We start from the raw sequence: 16,916 nt of genomic DNA on the forward strand, positions 1-16,916 counted from the left end.
TCAACTTTATTCTCTATTTTTTATATTTTTGTTTGCATGGTCTCAACACTCCATCATACTCACCGGCCATTTTATTAGGCGCACCAGTTTTCATCAGTTTCAACTTGATGCCTTCAGGATTCAGCAAATGCTCATTACACTGCATTTTATAAAACCAAACTCAGACGTATTTCATTAGGCCCCCTGTTAAGGACCACAACCGTCTGCAAATAGGTAAAATACGCAAATACCTGGAATCGCCTCTTATATCTGCCTATTATAACAGTTTAAACACAAAATATACTGTAATATGCATTAATGCAGGCAGTGTAAAAAGTTTTAGTCTTCATTTCTTCTCTTTAGGTCTCAGCCAATCAGGGACAAGGAAAATGAAAGACGCTCCTCTTTGCTAATAAAGCAGTATTTCGGGTTCTCAGAATAGGCGAGTTTTCTGTGAATAATTAGGAGTCACGTTTCACAGAAAAACCCTTTCATACTGAAACAGTCAACAACTGTGAAAACTAGTAACAAAACATGACATTTTGTCGAGCGCCATCATCAAAATCATGACGCATCAAAATGTTGGTCAATGTTTCATGAATTATGGTTAAAAAAAAGACTAAACAGCTGGGTTTTCAGTCTAGATTTAAAGGAACTCAGTGTTTCTGCTGTTTTACAGTTTTCTGGAAATTTGTTACAGATTTGTGGTGCATAGAAGCTGAATGCTGCTTCTCCATAGTTGACCTGAGAGGTCTGAACGGTTGCTATGACAGCAGCAGATCTTTAAGGTACTATTGCGCTGAGCCGTTCAGTGATTTATAAACTAACAGTATTTTAAAGTCTATTCTCTGAGCTACAGGAGCCAGTGTAGGGACTTTAAAACTGGGTGATGTGCTCTAACTTACTTCCTGGTTTTAGTCAGAACACCAGCAGCAGCGTTCTGGATCTGATTAATTTTTTTAGGCAAACCTGTAAAGACACTTTTCCAGTAATCAATGCGACTGATTGAGAAAGAGGTGTGGCGCGGTTACTGGGTGCTAGGTGGCCGGGTCTGAATCTCATAAAATATTGACCTAAGTCGAGTCAGAGAACCTGATGTACTTGAATTCTCAGGCTTGCCCATCCCGACGGCTTACACACAATAGCTGAAGAGAGAAAATATTCAATAAGCAGCTTTTGTGCAGATGAAAATACCCAGCTGATGAATGGATGAACTGGTTTGAGATGATGGACAGACAACAGCTTGAATAATCACTTGTTGAATAAAGGAATGCAAAATACTGACTGAATGCACAACATCAAATTTCAAAATTGATGTTTCCATTAAGCAAATAAATTTTCAAAATGTCAAACTGAGCAAATATACGATCAATAGAAATACAGCTATAGACGGGATTAAAGGAAATACTGAGGAATTATATCATAGCTAAGTTACATGGACAGTTATTTATTGGATGATGCTGTTGATGTAACAGTGGTGGGTGTAAAAATACTTTTATACTTCTACCAACTCCTGCAAACATGTAAATATACTTTACTACTGTTCCTTTGTTTTTTTTTGTATATACCCTTTATTCTTTCATTACACTGCATTTTATAAAACCAAACTCAGACGTATTTCATTAGGCCCCCTGTTAAGGACCACAACCATCTGCAAATAGGTAAAATACACAAATACCTGAAATCGCCTCTCAAACGCTTATATCTGCCTATTATAACAGTTTAAACACAAAATATACCGTAATATGCATTAATATATGCAGTGTAACAAGTTTTAGTCTTCTTCATTTCTTCTCTTAAGGGCTCAGCCAATCAGGGACAAGGAAAATGAAAGACGCTCCTCTTTGCTAATAAAGCAGTATTTCAGGTTCTCACTCTATGAATAGGTGAGTTTTCTGTGAATAATTAGGAGTCACGTATCACAGAAAAACCCTCGCATACTGAAACATGCACAGGCTTCACTGTATAGATCCATCCTTCCTTGCATCATTACTTCACACTGGAGGAGGTAGGATAACAGTCAGACGATACCTTTTGGCACAGGCTATTTAAATATTATAACTGACCGTAACCTTTTCTTTATAACCGCTGCAAGTGAATCTATAGATGTTTTGTTTTTTTTCTAGCAGAATAATTCACCATGCAACAAAGCTTAAATAACCTAAAATAGTTTCTTAAACATAAGTTAACTTTTCTTTTGCCTCCACAGTCACTGAAGCTGAATGAGCAGGACATTCACATCAATCGATCAAGTTTATTTTTATAATACATTTACATGCTGAAAACATAAAACGACTATGAAAGCGGTCAACAACTGTTTCCAGTAATCAATGCGACTAAAGATAAACACATGGATGAGTTTCTCTAGATTTGGCTGGGATTTTAACAATGGAAATGTTTAGAAACCCGACTTTGTAACTGTCTTTATGTGATTCTGAAGGTTCAGGTCAGAGTCCATCACTACACCCAGATTTCAGTCATGGTATTACAAGACGAAAGTCAAAAAAATACATTATTCTTATATTATTTCAACTTTATTCTCTATTTTTTGTTTGTTTGTTTGTTCGTATGGTCTCAACACTCCATCATACTCACCAGCCATTTTATTAGGCGCACCAGTTTTCATCAGTTTCAACTTGATGTCTTCAGGATTCAGCAAAGGCTGGAAAAAGTTTGGTAAAGTTCAAGCCGAGCATCAGATTGAGGAAGAGGTGTGGTGTTGTTGCTGGATGCCAGTTTATTTTTATAATACATTTACATCTTGAAAACATAAGAAGATCATGAAACCAGTCAAAACATGTGAAAACCAATATTCAGGACTGAACAATCAGGAACATTCCCAAAGATGAAATTATCTATGAGCAAAGATATGAAGGAATGAGAGTGGGTTGACTAAGGTCATTGTTTTTTCAGGCTGTTTGTTCGGAGACAAAAACAAAATGCTCCAACCTTGGAAAACCTCTGAGTGCGTCAGGAGATAACGATAATATTGAACTTATTAGATTCAACTTAGTGCTTCTAATGTCGACATGACCAGTTTTGGAAAAGCTCCAGTCATATTTAACATCAGTTATCAATTTCAAAGCTATCAAGTTTATCTGTTTACAACAGACAACCAAAACTAAAAACAAATTCAGTTTGAAAACGTTAGAAATGCCAAATAATCCCTCAACTCCAAATTTCTTTTCTTTTAAGTGATGAGATTGAAAGTTTGGTGTAAAATGATCAAACTGAATCTTTGTACTATTCAAAGTGGATTAAAAAGAAAACACTCAGGTGATCAGAAGGAAGGAAGGAGGGACAAGTTGGAGGAGGAAGAGGAGGAGGAGGAGGTGAGTCAGAGTATAAAACGCTGCTGCGCTGCTTCAGCTGACTTCAGACATTCACTGAAGCTTCGTTGTCCGAGTTTTAGTTGCTGCTTGAAAATAGCAACATGTTCAAACGGTGAGTAAACGCCTCATGTTATCTTTTTTTTGTTGTTTTTCCTGCTGTCCGCCTGTTTTTACTGCCAGATCGTATGTCAGGTTTATAACAAACAACCAAAGAATTTAAATCATTTTTACGTCACTGCTTTACCACCTGCTTGTTTATGAAAGCCAAAGTTTACACTTCATAACCGTTTAAGTTGTCACTTTAAATCTTGATTTATTTTAATGGTTTTTGATGATATTTGTTTGAAATTCACTTCACTGATGCTGAGTTTAGAAAAAAAAACTATATAAAAGTTGTCCTTGTCTATCTTTCTAATCAAACTAAGCCTTAAAAAAGGTGTTTGTGTTTTTTATTTACCTGTTTTACTTTATTTTTGAGCTTCTTGGTTTAAATTAACTCCGTTAAAGTAACTTCAGTGCTCCTGAGTGAAGCCCTCATCATCAGATTGCCATCATGAAGCTAAAAGCGTCTCTTTGAACGTCTGAGCTGGTTTTCTATTGCAGCTCGTAGTTCTCTATACGTTGGAAAAGAAGAGACGCTTTGTGAGGTTTTTTCCCCCCGTTCTGTAGAGAAACACAAAGAAAGTCATTTAACCCTTCAGGTTGGGAAGTGGTTTCCCCCAGCTGCCACTGAACACACCTGAGACTCATCAGCAGCCATTTTCCATCCATCTTCACTCAGATTACTCACAAATCTGATATTTTTGGTTGCTTTATCTCTTAAGAAGGTCTCTAAATGCTTCATAAAAATCCATATTTTAATTTTGATGGAGTCACAGACTGAAAATCTGTAGTTTTTTTTCTCTTGCTGTTCAACTTGATTGCAAAGGGAAGCAGCATTCAAACAAGCTGCAGTCAAATCAAACGGCTTTGCATTGGAGACGTGCTGAAATGTTTCTTTTTGTGTTTTTTAGATGTGTGGTTCTGCTGCTCTGCGCCCTCGCTGCCGTTTCCCTCGCAGCACCGCTCCAAAGTAAGCCGCCACATCATCAACGTCACCCAGTTCTGTTCATTGTGTTGATCCGGCAAATTACTGCAACTTCTGTGAAACGATCGACCACAATGCACGTTTACAAAACTCTAGAGTTATTTTCATAAATCTGAACATTCTTTTGCTTATTACAGTTTAATCCCTGATGTATTCTCCTTTCTGAGTCATTTTATAATTTATAAGTTTAAGTTGTTGCTGCTCTACAGTTAGAACATAAAACAGCAGCAGATTAATTATTCTGGATTATTTAAACTAAAGCTTTTCCCTCCACACTTTGACCAACCGGTAAAATCTTGTAGTAGAAAAAAAAAAATATTAAAGGGCAATCCAGTCTTTAAAGTCAGCCCTTTATTTGTCTTAAAAATGTATTCAGAATCCATACATTTACATTTATGATGGTTTAAAAAGGACAGGCTTCTGTTTTCTTTCCATGCTTTTCATTATTAGCTCACTAAACTGGCATGTACACTTCTCTTTCCCATTTTGAAGAGTGGCTAACAGAAAGTAGCTTGTGTTCACATTATATTTTTACTTCAGAGAAACAGAAAGCCTTGAATAAATATTTTAAAGTCCATACTTGATCAATTTATCAAAGTAAATAATAAATTACAAACTACTTCAGTTGTATTTATTTTAAATAAATTTGAGATGTTGGATATTTTAGTTTAGAAAATTTGTTCCCACTAAATAAATGCACTGATATTGACATTTGGGTATTTTTAAGAATTTTATTGTGATCTTATATTGCTGCAAGAGGGGAGTTATTTATTTAAAGGCCTTTGCCTTGAAGTGTGGCATTTTTACAACATGGTTTTGATCAAGAAGTTTCACTAATCTTTTTTTTTTTCTTTGTTTTACAGCAAGTGCTCCAGAAGATGGTAAATATCAATGTTTACAACTTTGATATATTGCTGTATTTTTTTTAAAAAAGTCCAACCTTTGGGAAGCCATTAACATCTTCAGAGAAGAGAACATTTCCTGTTTCTAGCAGCTGCTGCCCCCTTCAGGCTGCGGCGGTCACTTCAGTTCTGAACTTCATCAGATTTCTCTTATAGCTACTTTTTATTTCTTTTTTCCTTTTTGTTACAGAGAGAATCGCAGCTCTGGTGAAACACCTGAATGGTAACAGCTAAATAATCTGTCAACAGTAATCCTGAAACTGCTGAAGGGTTTTTAATAATGTTTTTTTGTTTTGTTTTGTTTTATTTTTAGAGGAAGCTACAGATAAACCTATGACCTCACAGCCAGGTAACAAAGACACTGACAGCTCCTACTTTATTCAAATATAGAGAACAAAGACACACCTTGGACACACTGCACACATTTTTGTTTGCTTTGTTTGATTGTGTTGTAACCTGAGAGACAAATTATATAACTCATAATTACTGCGCTAAATAATATTTATTTGTATCTTTTAACTCATTCAGACTCTGATGAGACAACTGAGATCCCAGGTCAGCATCAGAGTAAAACTCTGAGGCATCAGGATATATTTATATGTTACTATATTGATGAGTTAAAAGGTTTAATAACCAATAATCTGTTTTGTCTTCTAGTCGACTCAGATGAAGCTGACTCAGATGCTTCCATGACTGAAGGTAATATAAACATTTTATATGTCAATTTGTTGTTTTTAATCTTTTTCCAGTTGTGTAATTGCTTAAAAATAAAGGAATCAATGTACTTTAATATGGAGGTGAAAGATTTGCAGCCTTCAGTTTTCCAATTTTACATTTCCTGTCTTTTATTTTAATGAAACATAACATAATATTTAAACTTGGCATGAAATGGAGATAAGAAAGTTTCACTATCAGACAGCCATAAAGGGAATATGTAAAACAGAAATGTAAAACAGATGTCCAATCAGAAGATGCTAAAACAATAATTCATAAGTACATAATATGTAATATTAACTGTAATGTTTATTCATAGTTATTTACATTTTAAGAACTAGATTTAATATCCAGAATTTGGATTAGAAGGCAGATTATTTGCAGATATAACTTTTTGTTTTGTATTTTTTACACTGCAGGAAGCAGTAAAAGATTTCAACAAAGCCAAAAGTACAAAGTAATGAAAATTATAAAACAAACCTAATTACACAGTAAACATGTTTAATCTCTTGCAGAGAGATTTTTTTTGGTCACCACTGGACATTGTCACTTTAAAAGTAGTAATGCCTCTAAAAAAAATGTGAGGTGGCGCTATACTTATATCAACCAACTTTTTCTTTTTAACACATCACATTCCTCCATATTTTTACACAAGTATTTAGCCATTGTTATAGTTACTCTTATAAATAGTTTCCATGTTCAGAGGCCTGATACAATTGTAGAGATTTATATTATTTCTGATGTTTTTCTTCTTGTTTGTCTCTGAAAAGCTCCAGAATCTGCTGAAACCTCTGAGATTTCAGGTCAGTTTTCTTTAAGTGTAAAGGAAATGTTTTTGTTTTAGTTAATAGAAGAAGAATGTTTATTATCATAGCTTTGTTTTTCTATTTTAATACAATATGATGTGGCATACTTTTTGGTAGCACTGTTGCCTCGCAGCAAGAAGGAATCCCAAGACCTTCCTGGAGTTAGCATGGAGTTAGCATGGAGTTAGCATAGAGTTAGCATAGAGTTAGCATGGAGTTAGCATGTTGTCTCCTTGTGCATATGTGGATAAATTACAAAATGTTTTAATATTTTGTCTTCCAGTGGAGAAAGAAGAAAGTGATGCAGATTCTTCTGTGGCTGAAAGTGGTAATCCATTTAATCCATGTCTTTATCAGACATTGTTCCTTTTTCTGCTTTGTTTGTCTTATTTAATAGATGTAAGTCTGGCACAAATTTTGCCTTAAAGGCAAATAAAACTAAAAAAAGCATTGATCATCTTTCCAGTTCACAAATATTTCACTTAATAGCATTATCAGTGAAATCTGACATGATGTGACTCATTATTAATTGTAGATGAAAGCAAAGACACTTCAGAGAAAACTAAAGGTAATATTTATTTCACCTGTCTGAATCTGTAGCTGTGTGTTTCTCTGAAACCTCACCTGTCCATGTTTGGACCTGATTCATTTTTCAGATTCTGCTGAATCAGATGAGAAAATAGATTCACCTTTTCAGCGTGAGTCTTCAGTTCATCACCAATTCTTATACTTTTTGGGGTTTTTTATTACAAAACTGCTTAGATGCTTAAACTCTTTATTTTCCGTGTTTATCAGCCAGTTCAGTGGAGACTGGTGGGACATCTTTCACGATGAACAGCTCTGAAGGTGAGGCTGAAGACAAAACAACAGCAAATACGTAAAACAGAGAATCGTCACATTCAGCCATTTTTATGTTTAATTAACTCCTCTGGATGTGTTCAAAGATCCCTAAAAATGTTGTAAATATGTAACATTTCATGCAAAACGTTTTAAACATACTTCCAACCAGGGCCGGATTCATAAGGAAATGGGCCCCTGGGCTGGAGACAGTTTTGGTACCCAGTCCATTACAGAAAAATAATTTTATTAGTTAATTTTATTTATTAATTAAAAGTAGGATTTTTAGAAATTGGAAGGCCGACCAACTCCTAAAGATATATTTACATAAAGTGTATATTTAATTTTTTAAGTCTATAAATTACTTGAAACCTTCCCAAATTGTAATTAGTTAACATTATAGGTGACCTACTTTACTCCTGTTTTGGACTTTTATATAAAATAATTTTTATATAGTTAAATAAATCCATCAACTATTAATATCAGTATTACTGCCTTTGGCTTCAACATAAAGAAAATGTAATAAAATTTGTGTTTTGATTTCACAGATGACGACACGTCCAGTAAAAGTGAGTATTTATTGATTTTATTCAACAGAGTCATGATGATATAAAAACAAAGACATAACAGCAAATATATACTTAGAGAACTTATAATCATATAATCCAATAATATAATCTTCATGTTCCTGTATTTACCTGTGTGCAAAGTCTTTGATAAAATATCTTTATTATAAGTTTAATTCTGTTCTCTGTTTGTGTTTTAGGTGTTTTAGAATCATCTGAGGAACCACGTCAGTTTAATGTTCATATATTTTATTACTTAATGCTGTTAAAATCCACCAAGTTAAATGTTTTATTTTCCTCTTTTAGCTGCTTCAGATGAGGACGGTGAACTGAAGGAAGACTCTGAGGGTAAGAATGTAAAGATTTATATATTTATGTCTTCATAATGCTTCAGTTGCTGTTCAGAGATAAGTGGTTTATTAATGAAAACAAAATACAAAATAAAAAAGGAAATTATTTGAACATTTTGAGTATTTCTACTTCAAATTGTTTTATCTAGTCTTTACTGTTTGTTTGTTGTTTTTTTACTTTTTATTTTTCAAGTTGTTGGTGATAACCCTGATATTTCTGAGGAGAAATCTGAAGGTGAGATTTATTTAATTTAAACAGTTTTATGTGGACCTGTCACAATAAAAGTTTTTGATAGATGATAAGAAATTATTGCGATAAACGATAATATTGTCGTTTTGAGACCATTTTCAAGTAGTATAACGATAACGGCATAATTCAAAATTGTCTAAACTTTGAATTTTAATGAATATTTAGCACTGGAGCTGGAAGACACTTTAAATATTTAAAAAAAATAAACAAAAAAACAGAAACAACAAATAAAATTAATTATGAAGTCTCAGCAAATAAAACCGTCCTTCAAAAAAAGGAATTGAGTTTATTTTAATTTATAATATGACTATTTCATCGATTGCTTATTCAGACAGGCTTAGCTTTACATCGTCTTTATATTTTAATTATTATTTTGACTCTCCATGACCCTCAGCATAAGTGGATACAGACAATAGTTTTTAAATGCTTTTATTTTGAAGGTGTTACCGATGAAGGCTCTGATGATGTGGCTGCAGGTCAGATTCACTTTTATTTCATTGAAGCCATTCGATATTTAAGATTAATGTTCTGATTATTGTCACATCCGCAAACTTTATTTTTTCTGAAATGTAATTTTTAATAATTATTTTTTCTGTTTGAAGAGCTCGACAGCAACACGTCAGAGGAAAGCTCAGAAAGTAAGATTACAATTCAAATTAATTCTTTGATACTGATTTATGTTGTATTTTTACTTATTTAAATTTTTTTTTTCTTAAAGCTACTTCTGAACCCAATAGTGACGAAACATTAGAGGACGAATCTCCAAGTAAAGATTATAGTCGTAGTTACTTAATTCGTACTTCTTGTTGTTTTTAATATTGTTCTTTTGCATCCTAAATCTTGTTTTCTTTCTTTTAGCTGCTTCTGAAGACAAAGACAACAAGTCTGAGGAAAAACCTGAAGGCGAGATTTTTTACATTTAGATTCGTTTGTTTAGATTTATCAAGATGGGGATTTTCAACAGGAAGCTTTTTATATTTTTTAACTTCCCCATCCTGTACGTAGTGACAAGATAAATAATGTTCCTCGTCCAACTTTGTCTATCAAAGACTGTTTGCTTGTTTATTTTATTCTTTTCATTTTGAAGAGTAGTTGGAAGATATATTTATTTCTGTTTATAAATATAAATACTTTCCACTCATAAGCAGAAAATCATGGATTAGTCATTTTAATTTCATAGAAACTGATCAACTTTAGAATTATTGGTGGTTAATTCATTGGGAAACTGATGCTTTTGTAATAAAATATGTTGAAATTAGAAACTTTTTGGGATAAAACTACTGTAATAAGAGATTTATTTTAAGTTTACAGGGTTTTTTGTTTTTTTAACCAGAGAGGGGCAATAAATCAGAGCTCTGAATAAATGTGTACAAACCACTTAAACTGATTATATGTGGCTCAGCTTTAAAATGTTAGAAACATAGAACTCAAAACTAATGCAAGTTTTGCAAATTCAATTAATTAAAAAAATATTTATTAAAAAAGGGAAATTAAATGTTGCTGTTCACATATTAATTCACAATTTTTCAATGAGTTTTTGTAAAAAGTGATAGCTTCAGAAAGATTTCCTGTAGCAGTCCGTATTGCAGCACATTTGAAGAAGCCTCTGACGGAAGACACTTTTTCTAAGACAGTCAGAGTTGGCCTTACGTTTCTTGATTTTATGTAAGGTGTTTTATTTTCTGTAAAAATGGTCAACTAAACAACCAAGTAGTCAGAAATTAGGGTAAAAAACATAATTATTAACATATTTATATTTAATTCCACAGAAACTGACAGCTTTGAAGAATTTGAAGGTAACAAAATTTTAGTCAATTAATAATTAAAAGTAAAGTTATTTTATTTTCTTAATAATTTCCAACAAACTGAAATACGCAGCAGGAATGTTGCTGTGAAAACTTTTAAATCTAATCCATTTTTTTTATTTTTGGTCCACCATTTTTAGCTCCTCATGGTTAGAAGATGCAAACAGCTGCATTAAATTAATGTTTTTGTTCCTGCAGACGTAACCGATGATTCAGCCCCTGAAACTGATCCCACCTCTGGTAAATATTCATTATTCTGTTTAATAAAAAGCAGCCATAACTCCCATGTTTTCTTTAAATATTCTGCTCTATGTGCATATTTCTAGACTTTCTAAGTATATTGTGAATATAAAAGAAATGATCGTTTTTAAGCGTAAGATTAATCTAGATAAATAATCTGTGGTCTCATCCTTGTTCAACTCGTTTGTCTTCATAAATAGCCGGTTTGACGGTAAATCTTTTGTTTTCTCATTAAGTTGAGCTTTTCTTCCTCCTTTCTCCTTCTCTTGCATTCTAATCTGGAAGGATTAGAAGGAATCCTTCCAGATTAGAAGAGAGATGAGAGGCAGACAAAACTTTAACAGTTTTTCCTGCAAAGTCAAGGATTTAATAACAAATAAATATGTATTTTATTCCAGATGAAACGACTGATTCTAAAGGTAAGAGTGTGTGCTAATGTCAAATAAGTTCCTCCACAGAGATGTTAAAACACCAGACAAGCTGGACGGTTTTCAACGTAATTTTAGTCGTTTCTCATTTGATGCCAATAATTTGACCATTTCTAAACAAACTGACACGTTCCACAACAACAGGATGTAATCAGAAGATACTCAATAAATCAAATTATTTGCTACAAGCCAGGATTTAATCGCCAATGCAGTGATTAACCAATCAGATTCTTGCATCTATTTGCTTAGTTTAATTCCAGGTGGCGACTAATTAATATTATCATATTTCACAACTTTACCGTAGTAATTTCAGAAAGCTGAAGAAAATAATCTTTCATCATTATTCGCATTAACTGGTTTGTACAGAACAGGATTAGATCTATTGGGAAAAAATAAAAAATCTGACTTTAACTGAAGTCTGAATTCTGAGATTAAAGTCAAAATTATTTTTATTATTTTATTTTTATTTATTTATTTACTTCAGTGATTCTTTCCCTCGGGTTTCGGACTGATCCACTCAAAAGTCATCAACTGGATAGAAATGTGTTTTTTTTCCAATTATTATCTAAAAACTTCTTTATTTCTAAAATTACTTCTACATTATATAATTTTTCTTTCTAATCAAAATTAAAAACCTATCATTTATTATTATTAGACATGACAGTAGTCATGTCTAATAATTTTATTTGTTTTTTAAAGTCCGGATCTATCTCATCAAGATTTGCTTATTCTTAATGGAAATTACAAATGTAAGCTGGAACATTTTAATCTTTTCCTACTTTTAAACGTTTAAACTGTAAGTGTTGCGTTAAATTTAATCCACCTGTTTTTTCTCTCCAGATGAGGAGGAACTGAGTGACGACGCTGAAATGACTGACAGTGGTAAATATCCCATTTTATGAATTAACTGGATATTAATTAACTTAGTTTTGTCTTAATTCAAGTGCACTAACTTAATAGTAACTTACCGGAGAGATATAGAAACTTGTTTTAAGAAACTTGTTTGATATTGATAAAAAACTTTTAAAAATAGTTCCACAGGCAGATTATTTCACTAAAACCTGGAGAAATTGTCTTGTTATAAATACATTCATCTGCCAATGGAACTAGTACTTTTTAAATCGATATTAAGGGATTATTGACTTAAAACAAATTTCTATATCTTTCTGATAAGTTAAGTTAATGTCTTATTTCAAGTGGAATAATATATCTGCGCTAAAAATAGTTGGTGAGTTTTGGTGTTTTTGCAGTGTAAATAGGTGATTTAATATTTTCCAGTTCCATTTTATAGAACAATTGAGCAACTATGTTAACTTCAGTTATGATAAAAATACTGTAAATATTAAACATAACTTAAAATAAATTTTGACACCTTAAAATTGGGCCTCCGTCTCTTTAAGAAGCGCCTAATCTTTCTGACTTGGTGCCTTCAGGATGTCATCACAGCAAGGCCTCACTATTATCCAGTTTCCAGCCGCTCTTAGGAGTGTTGGACTGAGAAGTAGTTAGTATGATGAGCTCAGTATTTCCACCAGCTGTTTGCTAATTGCTGCTGCCGCTAGTTTGAAGGAGCTGAGGCAGAAACTCAGCTGAAATAACATTATAACATGATATAAAGCTCAAAATGTCTATTTAAATCCACTGATTTGGATCATTACCATGATTTTGTGTTTTATTCTATAAAGTTATTTTAACATCTAAAGAAGCCAGATTGTTGAAAGCCTTAAATAACTACCGTTCGTTTATGCTAAATCCACAGACACTCCAGTTGACGACGACAAGAAGGAATCAGATGAAGTCACTGACAAAGATCTGGGCACTGACAGCTTAGCTCATGAAGATGAGGAGGAGGCTACAGATATCGCATCAAATGAGGAAGATCCACTGAATGACGACGGCGACGAGAAAGAGGCGACAGAGGAGGAGACGGATGAAGACGAGGGTGCGACCTCAGAAAGCGACGGCAAGGATGAAGATCAAACCGACAGCGAAGTTCTGAGCGATGAAGAAACTGATACGAACCAAACCGACAGCAAGGCGGAGAAAGACGAAGACGAGCCGGACATGCTCGGCGAAGAAGAGACGCTTGCAGACGACTCGCAGACTAAGGAGCCGGACGACCTGGCTCCAAACACGCCCGACTCCACCGAAGGTAAACGGCGATGGCTGACAGGTCAAAGTTCAGATTTCAGGACAGAGAACCTTCTCACGTCTTACAATCCTACATTTTATCATAATTTTGAATAATTTTAGACGACAGAGCAACTCAAAGCTGCAGTAACTCTCAAAGAATTCTGTGATATTTATTTTTTCTTAATACTTTTGGTAAAGCATCCATCTGTAATAATCATATTTTAATGTTTATTTTTTTAAATATTCTGTGTAACTTCTAAAAGCAGTTTTCTTAAGTTTAATTAATAAATAGTGCCCGCTTGTGTGCGATTAAATTTCAAGTTTTAAGGCAGCTTAGAGAACTTTAGTGAACAAATAAAACCATGAAGCAACTTTCTAAACTTTAAGCATCTTTGATCAATCGATCATCTAAAACCTGAAAGACAATAAAAAGATTTGAAGATGAACCTTCATCTTTCCTCAAAATATTTTATTTAATCTTATTCTTGTGACACATTAAAAATAACCGACAATAGATATTAACACGACTCATTTCCAGGATTCATCTTTTTATCATTTTAAATTAGTAAAAAATAAATGTTGTGCACCAGAAAGACAAACTTTAAGGAGGGAAATATAAAAACATTGCTTAAAGTCACAGAGAGTATTTGGAGCTAGCAAACTATTTTAAAATAAAAAAAATTAATCTTTGGCTCAATTAAACTGACTAAAATGCTTTCTGGGTTGTAAAGTCTAGACTTCAATAAATAAATGCAGCAACACATTTCAGTGTTATAACCAAAATGTATATCTGCATGTGGATGTATAGAGATTTAATTGGATGTGTAATTAGCAACAAAATGTCTCTTTTTCCAACCAAACTTTCAGCACTGGAAAGTTATCCAGTGTTATTGTTTTTATTATTGACTGTGACAGCTTAACAATAATATTAAATATATTTGCAAAACGTAAAACAAGGCAACGTTAAGGTGAACAGAACGGTAATATTCAAATTCACATAAACGCGGTTATATAAAAATATATACAAGATTAATCTGCTGGAGGAAATACGCTGACTTCCAGATTTTCTTTAACAAACCTTACCGTGATTTTAAAGTTAAATTTCAATGCAGCAGTTTGTAATAATTGTGTTATTTTTACTGGAAGAGAATGGATTAAATAAATATATATGTATTATAGACAAGCTTTCAAAATAAACCATTTAAAGGTAGAATTAATTAAAAGTTAAACAGTCCAACTGTGACATCTCAAGTTTTATCCCGTTGCAGCACAAACTTCTGACATGGACCTACTTGATGACTCCACTCCCGCAGGTAGATTTATTTGTTTTAGACTCAATATTTGACTTGGTACAGAAAATTTAATTCCTAGTTTGTTCTGAAATGCTGTAATATTATAAAAATAAACATTTTTATTTATATTTTTCATGCTAACTAAAGTAAACTTCTGTTTTTCTCTAATAGCTGGGAACCAGACGCCCAGTCTCTGAACCATGGAAGCTCTCTGATGCCAGGTATTACTGAGAACATAAAAATAAAAATATTTTTCATTTGTTTATGAAACGAGCTTGAATTTAAGAGGAAATAAAATATCAGAAACGTACAAAAAAAAAATTTCTTACATTATTTTTCAGTTGCAAAAAGAAACTTCAAAGGATTTTAATCAATCGATCAAATTTTATTTGTATAGCACATTTCAGCAGCAAGACATTTCAAAGTGCTTTACATCATTACAAACACAGAGACACAAAGCAACATAGAATCAATAATCAAAACACGACATTAAATAAAGTTCCATCAATAAATTTGTAATTGATTACGTTTCAAATACAATCCTAAACAGGTGGGTTTTTAGTTGAGATTTAAAAGAAGTCAATGTTTCAGCTGTTTTACAGTTTTCTGGAAGTTTGTTCCAACTTTGTGGTGCATAGATGCTGAAAGCTGCTTCTCCTCGTTTGGTTCTGGTTCTGGGGATGCAGAGCAGACCAGAACCGGAAGACCTGAGAGGTCTGGAAGGTTGATACAATAAAAGCAGATCTTTAATGTATTGTGGTACTAAGCAATTCAGTGATTTATAAACTAACAACAGTATTTTAAAGTCTATTCTTTGAGCTACAGGGAGCCAGTGGAGGGACTTTAGAACTGGTGTTATGTGCTCTATCTTCCTGGTTTTAGTGAGAACGCGAGCAGCAGCATTCTGGATCAGCTGCAGCTGTTTAACGCTGTTGTAATAATCAATACGACTGAAGATGAACGCATGGACGAGTTTCTCTAGATCTGGCTGAGACATTAGTCCTTTAATCCTGGAAATGTTCTTCAGGTGATAGAAGGCCGACTTTGTAACTGTCTTTATGTGGCTCTGGAGGTTCAGGTCAGAGTCCATCACTACTCCCAGGTTTCGGGCCTGATCGCTGGTTTTCAGTTGTAATAACTGAAGCTGTGCATTGACTCTAGATCTATAACTCTAGATCTATAACTCTAGATCGTTCCTCTTTAGGTCCAAAAATAATAACTTCAGTTTTGTTTCTGTTCAGCTGGAGAAAGTTTTGGCACATCCACACATTTATCTGTTCTAAGCATCTGTTCAGTGATTGGATGGGGTCAAAGGTCACTTGGTGACATCGTAATGTAGAGCTGTGTGTCATCTGCATAGTTATGGTAGCTAATATGATTTCCTGTTATAACCTATAACCTAATCCTTAATGGATTTTTTAGGCGAGGTATAAAGGAGTTTATTATCTGAACTTCAAGATTTATGAACGGGTTTGCAATATTTTATGTTGCTAAAATATGCTACAACATAACTTCTGCTTTACCACAGTTTGTTGCACAATCATTTAAAAACCGGCTTTAATTATTTTAAAAAAGAATTTAAAAGTTTCTAAAAAGCCGGAGCTTTTTTCCGTCCTGCTAACATAATTGGGTAAATGAACGCTCTGATGTTGTTTCCTGACAGAACGGCGCTCCGGTGTCTCCATGGTGATTTACTGCTGCCATGACAACAACAAACTAACCTGCAACTAAACTCAACTGTCTCTTTGTTTTGTGTCTTTTTGATTTGAGGCTGCTTTTGTTTTTCATAAAGAGATATTAGAAAATATCTTCTTTCCACTCTTTCTCCTCCTTGTTCTTCTCTGGGGTCTCTTTTAATTTTAGCTCATTTTCTCGCCTGTCTGCAGAAAATATTATCCCAGCTGCTGATCTTAGATCTGCTCTGTGGGTCTGATTTCACACATTAATGTGTACATACAGTCCACTTTACCGTTTACTTTACAAACATTAATGATTATTTTTACAAGAAATTGATGAATGTCAAGTTCTTCACTGTACACAGAAATTGGCTAATAAAGTGTGAACTGTCAGAAACTGCCTGAATTTTTTTCCGAGAATAAAAAGTCTGTTTTTCTTTATCATTTTGTGAACATAACTTAATTTCAAGTAATTTGTCTTTGTTCACTTACTTATTTTATGTATCGATGATATTTAAC

At 33.4% G+C, this 16,916-nt stretch overlaps 1 protein-coding gene across 3 annotated transcripts; it reads left to right on the forward strand.

The window, feature by feature from the left end:
* Positions 1 to 3,331: 3,331 nt before the first annotated feature.
* LOC116730907 (clumping factor A-like) lies at positions 3,332 to 16,794 on the forward strand. 3 transcript variants are annotated; one of them, XM_032580471.1, is made up of 28 exons: positions 3,332 to 3,423; positions 4,325 to 4,383; positions 5,262 to 5,279; positions 5,491 to 5,523; positions 5,614 to 5,649; positions 5,829 to 5,855; positions 5,958 to 5,999; positions 6,785 to 6,817; positions 7,104 to 7,148; positions 7,356 to 7,388; positions 7,477 to 7,518; positions 7,616 to 7,666; positions 8,206 to 8,226; positions 8,424 to 8,450; positions 8,530 to 8,571; positions 8,767 to 8,808; positions 9,264 to 9,299; positions 9,426 to 9,461; positions 9,542 to 9,589; positions 9,682 to 9,726; positions 10,593 to 10,619; positions 10,827 to 10,868; positions 11,267 to 11,287; positions 12,137 to 12,178; positions 13,056 to 13,448; positions 14,698 to 14,742; positions 14,893 to 14,942; positions 16,385 to 16,794. In XM_032580471.1, the coding sequence occupies exons 1-27, from the start codon at positions 3,413 to 3,415 to the stop codon at positions 14,916 to 14,918; spliced, it is 1,323 nt and encodes a 440-aa protein (XP_032436362.1). In that variant the 5' UTR covers positions 3,332 to 3,412; the 3' UTR covers positions 14,919 to 14,942; positions 16,385 to 16,794. The 3 variants fall into 3 exon arrangements, with proteins under 3 accessions (XP_032436362.1, XP_032436363.1, XP_032436364.1); XM_032580472.1 differs by having other exon boundaries at positions 12,137 to 12,171; positions 13,055 to 13,448; XM_032580473.1 differs by lacking the exon at positions 10,593 to 10,619.
* Positions 16,795 to 16,916: the final 122 nt, after the last annotated feature.

Source organism: Xiphophorus hellerii, chromosome 13, assembly GCF_003331165.1.
Source record: "Xiphophorus hellerii strain 12219 chromosome 13, Xiphophorus_hellerii-4.1, whole genome shotgun sequence".
NCBI lineage: Eukaryota > Metazoa > Chordata > Actinopteri > Cyprinodontiformes > Poeciliidae > Xiphophorus > Xiphophorus hellerii.